The sequence below is a fragment of the Hylobates moloch genome, unplaced genomic scaffold, assembly GCF_009828535.3.
Source record: "Hylobates moloch isolate HMO894 unplaced genomic scaffold, HMol_V3 SCAFFOLD_12, whole genome shotgun sequence".
Taxonomy (NCBI): Eukaryota; Metazoa; Chordata; class Mammalia; order Primates; family Hylobatidae; genus Hylobates; species Hylobates moloch.
In genome coordinates this window covers 105324610-105340298 of record NW_026652287.1, presented here as the reverse complement: position 1 = coordinate 105340298, position 15689 = coordinate 105324610, and the positions used below count along the sequence as shown (strand labels likewise).

The 15689-nt window shown below is 47.7% G+C and overlaps 2 protein-coding genes across 13 annotated transcripts in view; one reads left to right on the top strand and one right to left on the bottom strand.

The window, feature by feature from the left end:
* ZNF544 (zinc finger protein 544) overlaps nucleotides 1-15689 on the bottom strand; it is a 39826-nt gene that overhangs the window by 4952 nt on the left and 19185 nt on the right. For 6 of the 12 annotated variants that reach the window (XM_058425799.1, XM_058425802.1, XM_058425803.1 and 3 more), the window contains one exon: nucleotides 6307-12654. The exons of 2 other annotated variants lie outside the window; for them this stretch is intronic. In XM_058425799.1, coding sequence (XP_058281782.1) covers nucleotides 11456-12654 — 1199 coding nt within the window. In that variant the 3' untranslated portion in view covers nucleotides 6307-11455. Of the gene's footprint in view, nucleotides 1-6305; nucleotides 14619-15689 lie in introns of those variants that run through there. 4 more of the 12 variants (XM_058425800.1, XM_032171457.2, XM_058425806.1 and 1 more) reach the window with 4 other exon arrangements.
* On the top strand, nucleotides 891-8224 carry LOC131380759 (putative uncharacterized protein encoded by LINC00596; the record flags this gene model as incomplete). Its single annotated transcript, XM_058425078.1, is given in 4 exon segments — nucleotides 891-978; nucleotides 3215-3287; nucleotides 6172-6385; nucleotides 8171-8224. Coding segments are annotated over 4 exon segments (429 nt in total), but the record flags the coding sequence as incomplete, so codon positions are not given.

Genomic DNA, 15689 nt, shown 5'->3' with positions numbered 1-15689 from the left:
CAAAAAACTTGAGACACACTTGTGTGCAGAATAGGCTTTTTTTTTTTTTTTTTTGAGTCTCACTCTGTCGCCCAGGCTGGAGTGCAGTGGCACAATCTCGGCCTACTGCAATCTCCGCCTCCCGGGTTCAAGCGATTCTCCTGCCTCATCCTCCCAAATAGCTGGGATTACAGACACCCGCCACCACGCCCAGCTAATTTTTTGTACTTTTAGTAGAGACAGGGTTTTGGCCTGTTGGCCAGGCTGGTCTCTATCTCCTGACCTGGTGATCCACCCACCTTGGCCTCCCAAAGTGCTGGGATTACAGGCGTGAGCCACCGCACCCGGCCTGGGGTTTCCCTTCTTTGATCCTAGCAGAGAGAGCATGGCCAGATGTATTCACTCCATACATAGTAGTTGCTGTCTTGCATGCCTTGCACACATATTTCTCTTCCTGTGTGATTCCCACTGGGCTCAGTCTCAGAGAACATAACCACCAAATCCCCGCTCCCATCACATACAGAGCCCCCATTTTGGAAAGGACACGGGGGCACATACATGTTCTGCAACTGACTCTAGTACTGAGCCATTTCAAGATTTGCTGAAGAAAAGCTTCTCTAAGACTGGAGCCTTGGTCAGGGAGAATTGCTGAATGCTTTGACCAACTTGCTGGATCTGTTGTGGAGTTCTTCCTAGGAAAAAGAACACTGGCCATCTGGAAAGCTACACAGAGGCGTTGGTCGTAGCAGAGGGACCCACCATCTGACCAGGAAGCAGAGCCTACCTGTTCTGTTCAGGGGACAATAGACAAGGCAATTTGCATCTAAACCTCAGGTTGTCCTGTGAATCATGAGGGCTATGTTATTGCAAAAGGTTTTAAGAAAAGGTAACAGGTAATTGCCAGGGCGACCATGGGGAAGTACATTCAGTACTTGGCCCTAATGTCTTGCCCCTTCAGAAGGGATTCCACCCAGTCCCAGGATATCATCACCTTCTCAGGTCCGTACTCCCTGCGACACACTGACTTCTTCTTCTTCGTTTTTTTTTTTTTTTTGAGACAGAGTCTCGCTCTGTCACCCAGGCTGGAGTGCAGTGGCGTGATCTCGGCTCACTGCAAGCTCTGCCTCCCGGGTTCACGCCATTCTCCTGTCTCAGCCTCCTGAGTAGCTGGGACTACAGGCGCCTGCCACCACGCCTGGCTAATTTTTTGTATTTTTAGTAGAGACAGGGTTTCATCGTGTTAGCCAGGATGGTGTCGATTTCCTGACCTCGCGATCCGCCCGCCTGGGCCTCCCAAAGTGCTGGGATTACAAGCGCGAGCCACCGCGCCCGGTCTTTTTTTTTTTTTTTTGAGAAGGAGACTCGCTCTGTAGCCCAGGCTGGAGTGAAGTGGCCTGATCTCAGCTCACTGCAACCTCCGCCTCCCAGGTCCCGGTTCAAGCAATTCTCCTGCCTCACCCTCCTAAGTAGCTGGATTTACAGGCACACACCACCACGTCTTTTAGTAGAGACGGGGTTTCACCCTGTTGGCCAGGCTGGTCTTGAACTCCTGACCTCATGATCCTCCCACCTGAACTTCTTCTTGATAAGAATTCTGGAAAATCGCCGGGCACGGTGGCTCATGCCTGTAATCCCAGCACTTTGGGAGGCCGAGGTGGGTGGATCACGAGGTCACGAGATTGAGACCAGCCTGACCAACGTGGTGAAACCCCATCTCTACTAAAAATAGAAAAATTAGCTGGGCTTGGTGGCGCGCGCCTGTAATCCCAGCTACTCGGGAGGCTGAGGCAGGAGAATTACTTGAACCTGGGAAGCGGAGGTTGCAGTGAGCTGAGATCGTGCCACTGCACTCCAGCCTGGGCGACAGAGCGAGACTCAATCTCAAAAAAAAAAAAAAGAATTCTGGAAAATCAAATCTTCAAGGACTAACTCACTCCCTTTAAATCCAAGGGATTATTTTTATTTTTAAAGAGACAGCATCTCACTCTGTTGCCCAGGCTGGAATGCAGTGGTGCAATCTTGGCTCACTGCAGCCTCAACTTCTCAGGCTCAAGTGATCCTCCCACCTCAGCCTCCTGAGGAGCTGGGACAACAGGTGCGTGCCACCACACCTGGTTTTTTATTTCTTGCAGAGACAGAGTCCTGCCATGTTGCCCAGTCTAAACTCAAACTCATGGCCTCAGTTGATCCTTCCACCTGGGCCTTGGTCTCTTAGGATTATAGGTGTAAGCCACCACACCCATCCACCTCCAGGGGATTCTAGGAAGCCAAGGAACCTTCCTGCCCTGCCTGCTGAAATAAACTCAAACTGGCCAAACAGACAAGTCTGACATCTTTTATGTTTTTTTTTTGTCAAGGAGTCTCACTCTGTTGCCCAGGCTAGAGTGCAGTGGGGCAATCTCGGCTCATTGCAACCTCCACCTCCTGGGTTCAGGTGATTCTCCTGCTCAGCCTCCCGAGTAGCTGGGATTACAGGCACCCACCACCACGCCCGGATAATTTTTGTATCTTTTGTAGAGACTAGGTCTCGCCATGTTGCCCGGGCTGGTCTCCAACTCTTAGGCTCAAGTGATCCACCTGCCTCAGCCTCCCAAAGCACTGGGATTACAAGTGTGCACCACCACATCCACCCCACCCACCTCTAGCCACTTTTAACCATCTCTGTTCCAGTTCTTCTTGAGGACACCTCCGTAACTCTAATCTTTGATCATCTTTAGTCTTTTTTTTCTTTTTTTTCTGGAGACGGAGTCTCACTCTGTTGCCCAGGCTGGAGCACAGTGGTGCAATCTCAGCTCACTGCAACCTCCGCCTCCCGGGTTCAAATGATTCTCCTGCCTCAGCCTCCTGAGTAGATGGGATTACAGGTGCCCACCACCACACCAGGCTAATCTTTGTATTTTTAGTAGAGACAGAGTTTCACCATGTTGGCTAGGCTGGTCTCAAACTTCTGACCTCAGGTGATCCACCCGCCTCAGCCCTCCAAAGTGCTGGGATTACAGGCATGAGCCACCGCATCTGGCCAATCATCTTTAGTCTTTACTAACTTCCTGCTCTGACAGGTGAGGATCTGACTCACATCTGCTGCCAATTCCTCTCATATTATATTTCAAGCTTTAGTTTTCATCTCCTAAGTAAACTTACATATCATGTTTAAAAGCCTACTTCCTAAAAGGATGGTAAGGGAAACCTCTACTCTCCAATACTTCTTTCCCCATCTACTCTCCCACATCTGCAGGTGGGGCTGACGTTGTCAATGACAGGAATAATGACAACAGTGCCCTACCCTACTGCCACTATGAAGTTGTCAGGTCACAGCCGTGTGTTACTTCCTAAAAATTAAAAGCCAATACAGGCCAGGTGCGATGGCTCACGCGTGTAATCCCAGCACTTTGGGATGCCGAGGTGGGCGGATCACAAGGTGAGGAGTTGGACACCAGCCTGACTAACATGGTGAAACCCCGTGTCTACTAAAAATACAAAAATTAGCCGGGCATGGTGGCACGCGCCTGTAATCCCAGCTACTCAGGAGGCTGAGGCAGGAGAATCGCTTGAACCCAGGAGGTGGAGGTTACAGTGAGCCAAGATGGTGCCACTGCACTCTAGCCTGGGCGACAGAGTGAGACTCTTTCTCAAAAAAAAAAAAAAAGCCAATACCTAGGTTTCATGTCACAGCTATGCAAATGCCATTCCCTGAAGGGTCAGTCAACACAATCTGACTGCATCTCCTCCTCCTTTATTCAAGTTTCATGAGCTTTTTGCCCCCTCCAGCAAGAATTACTAGCATCAGTGTCAAGTAACACTACTTCCTAAAGTTACCTTCACATAGGAACTATAACCATCTAGCAGAATTTGTATAGTTTGAGCACAATTTACCTTGAAGCCTTCAATTACAATTATCTTTTTAAGTTATGGGTGAATAAACATTCCTTTTCTTACCCTATTCCTCTCCTAGATTAAAGCTATTTCTTTCTTAGATTCAAAACTATTTTCTCTAGAGAAGGTTCTGCCATGCCATCTGCTCTGTTTGTTTTGAGACAGAGTCTCATTCTGTCGCCCAGACTGGAGTGCAATGGCATGATCTCTACTCACTGCAACCTCTGCCTGCAGGGTTCAAGCGATTCTCCTGCCTCAGCCTCCTGAGTAGCTGGGATTACAGGCATGCACCATGACACCTGGCTAAGTTTTGTATCTTTAGTAGAGACAGGGTTTCACCATCTTGGCCAGGCTGGTCTCAAACTCCTAACCTAGAGTGATCCACCTGCCTCCATCTCCCAAAGTGCTGGGATTACAGGCGTAAACCACCATGCCGGCCCTGCCATCTGTTTTTTTTTTTTTTTTTGAGAGAGCGTCTCACTTTGTTGCCCACGCTGGAGTGCGGTGGCACAATCTTAGCTCACTGCAACCTCCACCTCCTGGGTTCAAGCGATTCTCCTGCCTCAGCCTCCCAAGTAGCTGGGATTACAGGTGTGAGCCACCATGCCCAGCCCTGCCATCTGTTTTTTTTTTTTGAGACAGTCTCGCTTTGTCACCCATGCTGGCACAATCTTAGGTCACTGCAACCTCCACCTCCCGGGTTCAAGTGATTCTCCTGCCTCAGCCTCCTGAGTAGCTGGGATTACAGGTGTGAGCCACCACGTCTGGCCCTGACATTTTTTTTTTTTTTGAGACAGAGTCTCGCTTTGTTGCCCAGGCTGGAGTGCAGTGGCACAATCTTAGCTCACTACAACCTCTACCTCTCAGGTTCAAGCGATCCTCCTGCCTCAGCCTCCTGAGTAGCTGGGATTATGGGTGCCTACCACTACGCCTGGCTAATTTTTGTATTTTTATTAGAGATGAGGTTTCACCATGTTGGCCAGGCTGGTCTCAAACTCCTGACTTCAGGTGATCTGCCCACCCCAGCCTCCCAAAGAGCTGGGATTACAGGCATGAGCCACCACGCCGGGCCTGCCATCTGTTTTTAATCGTGGTATTCTCAATTTTCCACGATGCATGGGTCTTATTAATTCTGATAATACATGGCATGACCTGAAAATTTTCTTTCAGCCCTGGGGAAATTTGCCTTTTTCTTTTTCTTATTTGTTCAATATGGAAAGTAAAAGTTCCTCTTCAAAGTTTCCCTTCTTGTTAAAGAATAAATCATGTGTTAAAAAAATAATAGTTTATTTTATAAACTAACTTCCTTGAAGCCTCCTTGCTTTGTGCTAATAAGTCTTTGTTAGCCCCTATCCTATGTAGCTGTTAAACATGCTCATAGGCACGTAGTACATTCTATGTCCTTGTACCTTAACCAAGATTATTTGCGCTGGATGTGCTCACAGTCACGTAGTACGTTCTATGTCCTTGTATGTTAACCAAGATTATTTGCGCTGGACATGCTCACAGGTACGTAGTACATTCTATGTCCTTGTACCTTAACCCCAAGATTTGCGCTGGACGTACTCACAGGCACGTTCCAGCTCACAGCCTATGCTCCTTCCATATCTGGCATAAGCAACTTCCTCTTTTCCTTTGTCTTTCCATTACCTTTAACTATTTAGAAAAGTCTTAAATTGTTAGCTAATCTAGTTTTAGTTTAGATTGTGCAGTCTGGCTCCAGCCAATGGAGACAGGACACAGTAGCAGGGACAAACTGCGTAAGGAATAAAAATTGCTTCCCTCCTTTGTTCAGGTGTGCGCTTGCCATTGTTCCAACTGTGATGAGCACCCTTTCTGCAGAAAGTAAAAACGGTCTCGCTGAATTAAATTTATGTTTGAGTGCTATTTCTTTGCAGCACCAGGGAACAAGTATTCTGTTTCTCAATAAACATTTTATATATAACATTGAACAACCTTACCTGTAATGTCAAAGAGTCTGTTCTTGTTCTCATCATTCTATTTTATCAAAGTATGTCTTATTTTTCTTATTTATTTATTTACTTTGAGACAGAGTTTCACTCTTGTTGCCCAGGCTGGAGTGCAATGGCACTCAATCTCGGCTCACCGCAACCTCTGCCTCCTGGGTTCAAGCAATTCTCCTGCCTCAGCCTCCTGAGTAGCTGGGATTACAGGCACGTGCCACCATGCCTGGCTAATTTTGTATTTTTAGTAGAAATGGAGTTTCTCCATGTCGGTCAGGCTGATCTCAGACTCCCGACTTCAGGTGATCCACCTGCCTCAGCCTCCCAAAGTGTTGGGATTACAGGTGTGAGCCAGCACACGTTGTCTGTCTTATTTTTTATTTGTAACCCTTTTTCTTTTTCTTTTTTTTTTTGAGATGGAGTCTCACTCTGTTGCTCAGGATGGAGTGCAGTGGCATGATCTTGGCTCACTGCAAGCTCCGCCTCCTGGGTTCACGCCATTCTCCTGCCTCAGCCTCCCAAGTAGCTGGGACTACAGGTGCCTGCCACCACGCCCAGCTAATTTTTTGTATTTTTAGTAGAGACAGGGTTTCACTGTGTTAGCCAGGATGATCTCGATCTCCTGACCTTATGATCCGCCTGCCTCACACACCCAGTGTGCTGGGATTACAGGCGTGAGCCACCGCACCCCACCTTTTTTTTTTTTTTAGATGGAGTCTCGCTCTGTCACCCAGGCTGGAGTGCAATGGCATGATCTCGGCTCACTGCAACCTCCGCCTCCCGGGTTCAAGTGATTCTTCTGCCTCAGCCTCCCAAGTAGCTGGGATTACAGGCGCCCACCACCACCATGCCCAGCTAATTTTTGTATTGTATTTTTAGTAGAGATGGAGTTTCACCATGTTGTTCAGGCTGGTTTCGACCTCCTGACCTCGCGATCCGACCGTCTTGGCCTCCCAATGTGCTGGGATTACAGGCATGAGCCACCGCACCCAGCCTTGTAACCCTTTCTTGACTCACTTTTAGGTCAACAAAATGCTTTAAATATTTGAATCTGTCAGGCGTGGTGGCTCACACCTGTAATCTCAGCACTTTGGGAGGCCGAGGTGGGCGGATTACTTGAGGTCAGGAGTTTGAGACCAGCCTGGTCAACATGATAAAACCCCGTCTCTACTGAAAATACAAAAAATAGCTGGGCATGGTGGCACGTGCCTGTAATCCCAGCTACTTGGGACATAGAGGCAGGAGAATTACTTGAACCTGGGAGGTTGGGGTTGCAGTGAGCTGAGATTGTACTACTGCACTACAGCCTGGGCAACAGAACGAGACTCTGTCTCAAAAAACAAAGATCATTTGGTTCCTCTGAATATCTGTCTTTTCTGCTCTGTCTTAGATACCTTCTTTCATGATGGAGGCTTTATCTTTTGCTCCTTGCCTCCCACCCATATTGAAGAGGCTATCAGAAAGCAGACACAGGAAGCTCCACAGACAGGCGGGGCTGCTTTAACAGTATGCTTTGCTCGAGGGTGAAGAGGGCGAGAACCAGCTATCAGGTAAAAAGTTCTGAAATGCCAGAATAAAGCAGCCCTTGCTGCAGAGCAAAATACATCAGATTCCCTTGTCCCCTGAACTAATCTTTTGGCACGTCACTCCTTCCCTACTTCAATTTTTGCTAACCCACAGCCAGATAGTTAATGCCAGGCAAGAAAAAAAAAATGGGGAAGAGTCTGAGTTTCATGGACAGAACTTCGATTAACTCACTTTCTGGTCTATCACTATGGCTCTGCTGGGGGCTGCCACATCTGCTGTCACAGCCTCTCCTCGCCTGACCCTCTCCAGCCTTCCTCATTCTGTATGTTTGGCTATTGGCTATACTTCCATCCGCCTTTTTTTTTTTTTTTTTTTGAGATGGAGTCTCGCTCTGACACCCAGGCTGGAGTGCCGTGGTGTGATTTTGGCTCACTGCAAGCTCTGCCTCCCGGGTTCATGTCATTCTCCTGCCTCAGCCTCCCAAGTAGCTGGGACTACAGGCGCTTGCCACCACGCTCGGCTAATTTTTTGTATTTTTAGTAGAGACAGGGTTTCACCGAGTTAGCCAGTATGGTCTTGATCTGACCTCGTGATCCACCCGCTTCGGCCTCCCAAAGTGTTGGGATTACAGGCGTGAGTCACCACACCCAGCCATTTTTTTTTTTTGAGACGGAGTCTCGCTTTTCGCTTTTTTGCCCAGGCTGGAGTTCAATGGCAGTCTTGGCTCACAGCAACCTCCACCTTCTGGTTCAAGTGATTTTCCTGCCTCAGCCTCCCGAGTAGCTGGGATTACAAGCACATGCCATGACACCTGGCTAATTTTTTGTACTTTTAGTAGAGATGGGGTTTCACCATGTTGGCCAGGCTGGTCTTGAACTCCTAACCTCAAGGGTTCTGCCTGTCTCGGCCTCCCAAAGTGCTGGGATTACAGGCATGAGCCACCATGCCCACCCTCCCATTGGCTCTTATCCTCCTTAAATGTGCAGTAATAGCATGCACCATGGCTCATGCCTGTAATCACAAGACTTTGGGAGGCCAAGGCGGGGGATCACTTCAGCCCAGGAGTTCAAGACCAGCCTGGGCAACATGGTGAGACCTCGTCTCTAAAAAAATAAATTTAGCCAGGCTTCATGGCACATACCTATGGTCCCAGCTACTTATGCGGCTAGGACAGGAGGATCAGTTGAGCCAGGTTTAGGCTGCAGTGAGCCATGACTGCGCCACCACACTCCAGCCTGGGTGACAGGGCAACAGCCTGTGTCAAAAAATAAAAACAAATGTGGCTGGGTGTGGTGGCTCACGCCTGTAATCCCAGCACTTTGGGAGGCCAAGACGGGCAGATCACGAGGTCAGGAGATCGAGACCATCCTGGCTAACACGGTGGAACCCCGTCTCTACTAAAAATACAAAAAATTAGCCAGGCGTGGTGGTGGGCGCCTGTAGTCCCAGCTACTCGGCAGATTGAGGCAGGAGAATGGTGTGAACCCAGGAGGCGGAGCTTGCAGTGAGCAGAGATCACACCACTGCACTCCAGCCTGGGCGATAGAGGGAGACTCCATCTCAAGTAAATAAATAAATATGCAGACATGGCCTCTTCCACTCTCCCCACTACTGTCAATTTACACTTTTTTCTTTTAGGGAACATGTTGCTGAGTGGGCCAATTTAAATTTTGTGCTTGTAACCTTCTGTGAACATAATACTTGGTCTCCTGTTTTGACATCACCTGATAAGTATTTTCCATATTAATATGCTGCCAGTTCTGATTACAATCAAACCAACTGAGCAACAAAGTTAAAGCACAACTGAATCCCTGAAATATTCAGAGTCCAATATTTTGTTTTGTTTTAGAGATACGGTGTTGCTCTGGTGCCTAGGCTGGAGTGCAGTGGTGTGATCTCAGCTCACTGCAGGTGCAACAACACCCCCCCCCCCCCGCCGCCCGCCCCAAGGCTCAAGTAATACTCCTGCCTCAGCCTCCCAAGTAGCTGGGACTACAGGTGTGTAGCACCATGCCCAACTAATTGTATTTTTTGTAGAGATGGGGTCTCAACATGTTGCCCAGACTGCTCTCAATCTACTGGGCTCAAGTGATCTGCCTGGCTGCTTGGTCTCCCAAAGTGCTGGGATTATAGGCATGAGCCATTACAGCCAGCTCAGTCCTTTTTTTTTTTTTTTTTTTGAGACAGAGTCTCGCCCTGTTGCCCAAGCTAGATGCAGTGGCATTATCTCGGCTAACTGCAACCTCTACCTCCCAGGTTCAAGTGATTCTCATGCCTCAGCCTCCTGAGTAGCTGGGATTACACGTGTGCCACCACACCTGGCTAATTTTTGTATTTTTAGTAGAGATGGGGTTTTGCCATGTTGGCCAGGCTGGTCTTGAATGCCTGTCCTCAAGTGATCCACCCACCTCAGCTTCCCGAAGTATTACAGGCATGAACCACCATGCCTCACCAGAGTCATTTTTTTTTTTTTTGAGATGAAGTTTCGCTCGTCGCCCAGGCTGGAGCACAATGGCTTGATGTTGGTTTGCTGCAACCTCTGCCTCCTGGGTCAAGATTCTCCTGCCTCAGTCTCCCGAGTAGCTGGGATTACCACCATCATACCTGGCTAATTTTTGTATATTTAGTAGAGACAGGGTTTCTCCATGTTGGTGAGGCTGGTCTCGAACTCCTGACATGAGGTGATCCGCCTGCCTTTGCCTCCCAAAATGCTGGGATTACAGGCATGAGCCATCACACCTGGCCCGTATTTTTTTTTTTTTTTTTTGAGACAGAGTCTTGGCTCTGTTGCCCAGGCTGGAGTGCAGCAGTGTGATCTCAGCTCCCTGCAAGCTCCACCTCCCATGTTCACACCATTCTCCTGCCTCAGCCTCCTGAGTAGCTGGGACTACAGGAGCCCGCCACCATGCCCAGCTAATTTTTTTGTATTTTTAGTAGAGACAGGGTTTCAGCATATTAGCCAGGATGGTCTCAATCTCCTGACCTCATGATCCACCCACCTTGGCCTACCTAAGTGCTGGGATTACAGGCGTGAGGCACCGTGCCCGGACCCTGGCCTGTATTTTTAATAGAGACAGTTTTGGCATGTTTGTCAGGCTGGTCTCAAACTTCTGACTTCAGGCGATCCACCCACCAGAGCCTCCCAAAGTGCTGGGATTACAGGCATGAGCCACTGTGCCCACCCACCTGTTTGATTTTAGAAACTGCAGACTCCTGGATTTTACTAACAGAAACTTGTATTTAGTTGGCTAGAATGAACTTGGTAATACACAGTTTCAGTGCACACGCCAGGCAATTCTGATGCACACGGTCATGAAGCCCCACTCTGAGAGTCATGTTTTGGCCACCTGATTTCTAGTAAACAGGGTCTGGCAGGGAGATTTCCCATCTTGGTTATTATTTATTTAGAGTGTCTCACTCTTTCACAAGGCAGCAGTGTGACGGAAGGATCACAGCTCACTGCAACTGCTGCCTCCCAAGCTCAAGTGATCCTCCCACCTCAGCCTCTTAAGTAGCTAAGACTACAGATATGCGCCACCATGCTAGGCTAATTTTTGTATTTTTTGTAGACAGGATATTGCCATGTTACCCAGGCTGGTCTCAAACTCCTGGGCTCAAGCAATCCACCTGCCTCAGCCTCCCAAAGTACTGGGATTACAGGTGTTGGCAACTGCATCCGGCTCCATCTTGGTTATTCACAGAGTTTCTTGCCCGTGAGCTTTCTCATTTTGAATAAGGGAAGTATCATAACTGGAAGCTTTTCCACATTTGTTAACATTCATAGGGCTTCTCTCCAGTATGAATTCTCTGCTGCCTAATAAGTTGACACCACTGGTTAAAGGCTTTCTCGCAGTGGTCACATTCATAGGGTTTCTCTCCAGTGTGTCCTCTCGTGTTTACTAAGGGTTGAGCGATCATTGAAGGCTTTCCCACAATCAGTGCATTCATAGGGCTTTCCTCCAGGATGTGTTCTCTGATGTTCAATGAGTTGCAACCGCTGGCTCAAGGCCTTAATACACGTTGCACTGATAGCTCTTCCTACCAACATGTGTCCTCTGGTGCACGATGAGGGAAGACCTCTGGCTGAAAGCTTTCCCACAATGACTGCACTCCTAAGGTTTGTCTCCAATATGTGTCCGCTGATGCACTACAAGCTGACATCGCTGCCGGAAGGATTTCCCACAGTCACTACATTTGTAGGGTTTCTCTCCAGAATGAATTCTCTGATGGGAAAGAAGGTTAGAGCTCCCTGAAAAGGCTTTCCCACACTGACTGCACTCAAAAGGTTTCTCACCAGTGTGAGTTCTCTGATGCATCACAAGGTAGGAGCTCCTCGCAAAGGCTTTATTGCACTGATTGCATTTGTACGGCTTCTCCCCAGTGTGAATTTGCAGATGCCTGATGAGCTGACTGCTTCGATTGAAGGCTTTTCCACACCGGTTACATTCATAGGGCTTTTCTCCAGTGTGAGTTCTTTTATGTGCAACTAACTGATAGCTTTGGCTGAAGGACTTTCCACAGTGAGTGCAATCGTATGGTTTCTCTCCAGTATGAATTCTCTGATGTATGACGAGGTTAGAGTTCCACCTGAAGGATTTCCCACATTCGATACACTGATACGGTTTTTCTCCAGTGTGAATTCGCTGATGTGTAATAAGTTTGGAACTCTGGGAGAAGGATTTCCCACACAGGTTGCACTCATAGGGCTTCTCTCCAGTGTGTGTCCTCTGATGTACGACAAGGTCATACTTCTGGCTGAAAGATTTCCCACACTGAGTACATTTGAAGGGCTTTTCTCCAGTGTGGGTTCTTTTATGTGTAACTAACTCATAGCTTTGGCTGAAGGACTTTCCACAGTGAGTGCACTCATACGGTTTCTCTCCAGTATGAATTCTCTGATGTACGATGAGGTTAGAATTCCACCTAAAGCATTTTCCACATTCAATACACTGATACGGTTTTTCTCCAGTGTGAATTCGCTGATGCGTAATAAGTTTGGATCTCTGGGTGAAGGATTTCCCACACAGGTCGCACTCATAGGGCTTCTCTCCAGTGTGTGTCCTCTGATGTATGACAAGGTCATAGCTCTGGGTAAAAGATTTCCCACACTGAGTACATTCGAAGGGCTTTTCTCCAGTGTGTGTTCTCTGGTGTATGAGCTTACAACAGCTGAAAGATTTTCCACACTGATTACACACAGATGGCTTCTCTGTAGTTGGAATGATGTTACAGTCAGAGAAAGATGAGGCCATGGGGAAGGCAGCACAGCATTCCTCACATCTGAAGGGGGTCTCTCCAGGGCCACTTCTTTCTGTTTGTACAAGGCACAGACTCTCAGAACAGGTTTCCCTGCACTCATCACACTCATACTGACTTTTCCCAAAACGCACTGGCTTCTGTTCATTCAGAGACACACTGTGACTAAAGAGGTTTCCATAATCCTTACAGTCATCACTTTTCTTCACTGAAAAAGTTCTACCATGAAAACAAAGGGAGGAACCATAGTTGAGAGAGTCACCACCGACAATATATTCATAAGGGTTTTTCTTTCCTGTTTCAATGTTTCCAAGTTTACTCAAGTAAATGCTCTGACGGAAAGCTCTAGCACACTGATGACTCTCACAGTGCTTCCCATCTGTTCCATTTTTCTCATGATTAATGAAAGTTGAACTTTGTTTCAACTCTTTAACTTGTGAGTTGGGCTTAGGGAAACCTGTACTTGTACGTAATGTTGTAGGTAGAAGGCTTAAAGTAGAAGGCAGAGAATAACCTCCCCCAAGTTCAAGCTCACAATGTTCCCTTTGAGCTCACATGGTACTCTGAGGTGAGTATCATGAACCTCAAGGAGTTCTCCTGGTGTTCCCTTAACTGGTTGCTCTGAACTTGCACTTTTCCTAATGATACCAAACAGGGTGGCTGCTCCTGTACACTCCTGTACACTTCCACGTGGTGGGACACTTCTTCCCTAGCTCGATCTTTTTCAGAATTCAACCTATTCTCCTCAAGGGTAGCCTTCCAGTCTGAAAGAAATCCAAAATGCCTAAGTTACTGGAGAAGCATCAGAGGGGGAGGGGCAGAAGGAGACAACTGTTTAATGGAGGTGTCTCTGGTTTGTTTCCAAACTACAAACTGTAATCCATATGCAGGCTGTGAAAGGGAGGGATGGATCAGCAAACATGGCATCAGCGGTAAAGTGCAAAATACAAGCAAACATAATAAAGAAGTGACTAAGTAACACTAGTCCCCAGATAGAGGGCAGAAGAATAAGAATAAGCAGGGAGGGGCCAGGTACAGTGGCTCACGCCTGTAATCCCAGAACTTTGGGAGGCTGAGGCAGGTGGATCACCTGAAGTCAGGAGTTAGAGACCAGCTTGGTCAACATGGTAAAACCCTGTCTCTAATAAAAATAAAAAAATTAGCCAGGTGTGGTGGTGGGAACCTGTAGTCTAAGTTCCATGGGAGGCCGAGGCAGGAGAATTGCTTGAGCCTGGGAAGTAGAGGTTGCAATGAACCAAGATTGCAGGAGCCACTGCATTCCAGTCTGGGTGAGAGAGTGAGACCCCGTCTCAAAAAAGAGAATAAGCAGGGAGGTGAAAATAAAAAGAGAAATCCACAGAATGAACTGGGACTGCAGGATATAAAGCCATTAACCATTGCAAACTACATGTATGTTCTAAGCCCCTGGACTCTGTGAATGTGAACTTTTGGGAAAAAGGAACTGTCCAGATGTGATCAGCCTCCTGAGTAGCTGGGATTACAGGTGCCTGTCACGACACCCTGCTAAAAATTTTAAAATGGGGATTTTTTTCTGGATTATCCAGGGTGGGGGGCTCTAAATGTAATCACAAGTATTCCTATAAGAGAAAGGCAGAGGGAGATTTGAAACGGAGGAGAAGGTGATGAGAAGACACAGCAGAAGGTATCTGAAGACTGGAAAGAATGCTGCAACCAACAGGAGAAGGAAAAGACAGAAATGTGTTTTCCATTTGGAGCATCTAGAGGGAGCACAGCTGTATCAACATCTTGATTTTGATCCAGTGACATTGATTTTGGACTTGTGGCTGCCAGAACTTTTAGAGAATAAATTTGCATTGTTTTAAGCCAACAGGTTGGTGGTAATTTTTTACAGCAGCCACAGGAAGCAAACACAGACTCCTAACTGGTGCTTAGTCCTAGAATATCAGTTTCTGCTCCACTTCTGGATCTCATAATTGCATCTAAAACATCAACACTGACTTCATATTCTTAATGCACCAATTCTACCATTTCTTCAGGCTGCAAACAGAGAAAAAGTTATTTAAGCATTCCAGAATTGACTCAACAGACTCTCCAGAAAAGACTGCATGGTCTCTGAAGCAGCATGGTCAGCATGACTGGCTGCACCTGGGCTCCACCGTTTGCCGCTTCAGACAGGTCCTTAGCCTCTTAGAGGTTCATTTTCCTTGCTGTAGCCAGGAGTAAGAATGTTTAGCCTACGAGATTTATTTTGAGGCATCAATGAATCACTATGTGAGCCTCACACAGTGTCTGGCACTGACATTACAAAATATGGTTGATCTTGCCATCCTTGTTATTGTCCTGGTGGGGATTCCTCTCTGTTGAAGATATGGAGCCTCTAAAAATGAGTGGCAGATGCTCCCAGCTCAGGATCCTTGTCCAGGTCCTAAAGATCCCCAACTCTGCTTGTCACTCTGTTCATTATGTTTGCATGGCCACCATGGCCAACACTACTGAGGCCTACCTCAAGTACCCATGCCTCACTCTCTGAGCACATGAGGACACAAGGATCCTTTGGCAACACATTAACTACACTCTGTGGCCATCCCTTGACTTCTGAGAGGATGTTTGCCTCCTCTCAATCAAAAGCTCTCTTCCCTCCTGGGCAAGATCCTTACATGCACCCAGCAGCCCCACACCTGGTGCCCTCGCACCCAGCAGCCCCCACACCTGGTGCCCTCGCACCCAGCACCCCCACACCTGGTGCCCTCGCACCCAGCACTCTCACACTTGCACTGTCCTCATCCCAACTCTGTGGTTCCTCTGGGGAGTCACTGTGGAATCCCTCATGGGAGGATGTTTTCAAAAGAAACAACAGCCCAGTGAAGGGTATTTGAGGATGAGAAGCAGGAAAGAAGTCACTGGGTGGCTGAGTTGTGTCCAGGTTTTGCCTGGCCATGGAAAATCAGGTGAAGGACGTTAAATATCTTGCAGTGGCTTCTCCATTAGGAACATGAAATGATGAAAGGAGCTGTCCTCACAGGCCAGCCAAGAGGGATGGTCTATGCCAAACAGAATGACTGACAGTAAACAGAATCCAGAACGACATGACTGAGGTATGGTGTGCAG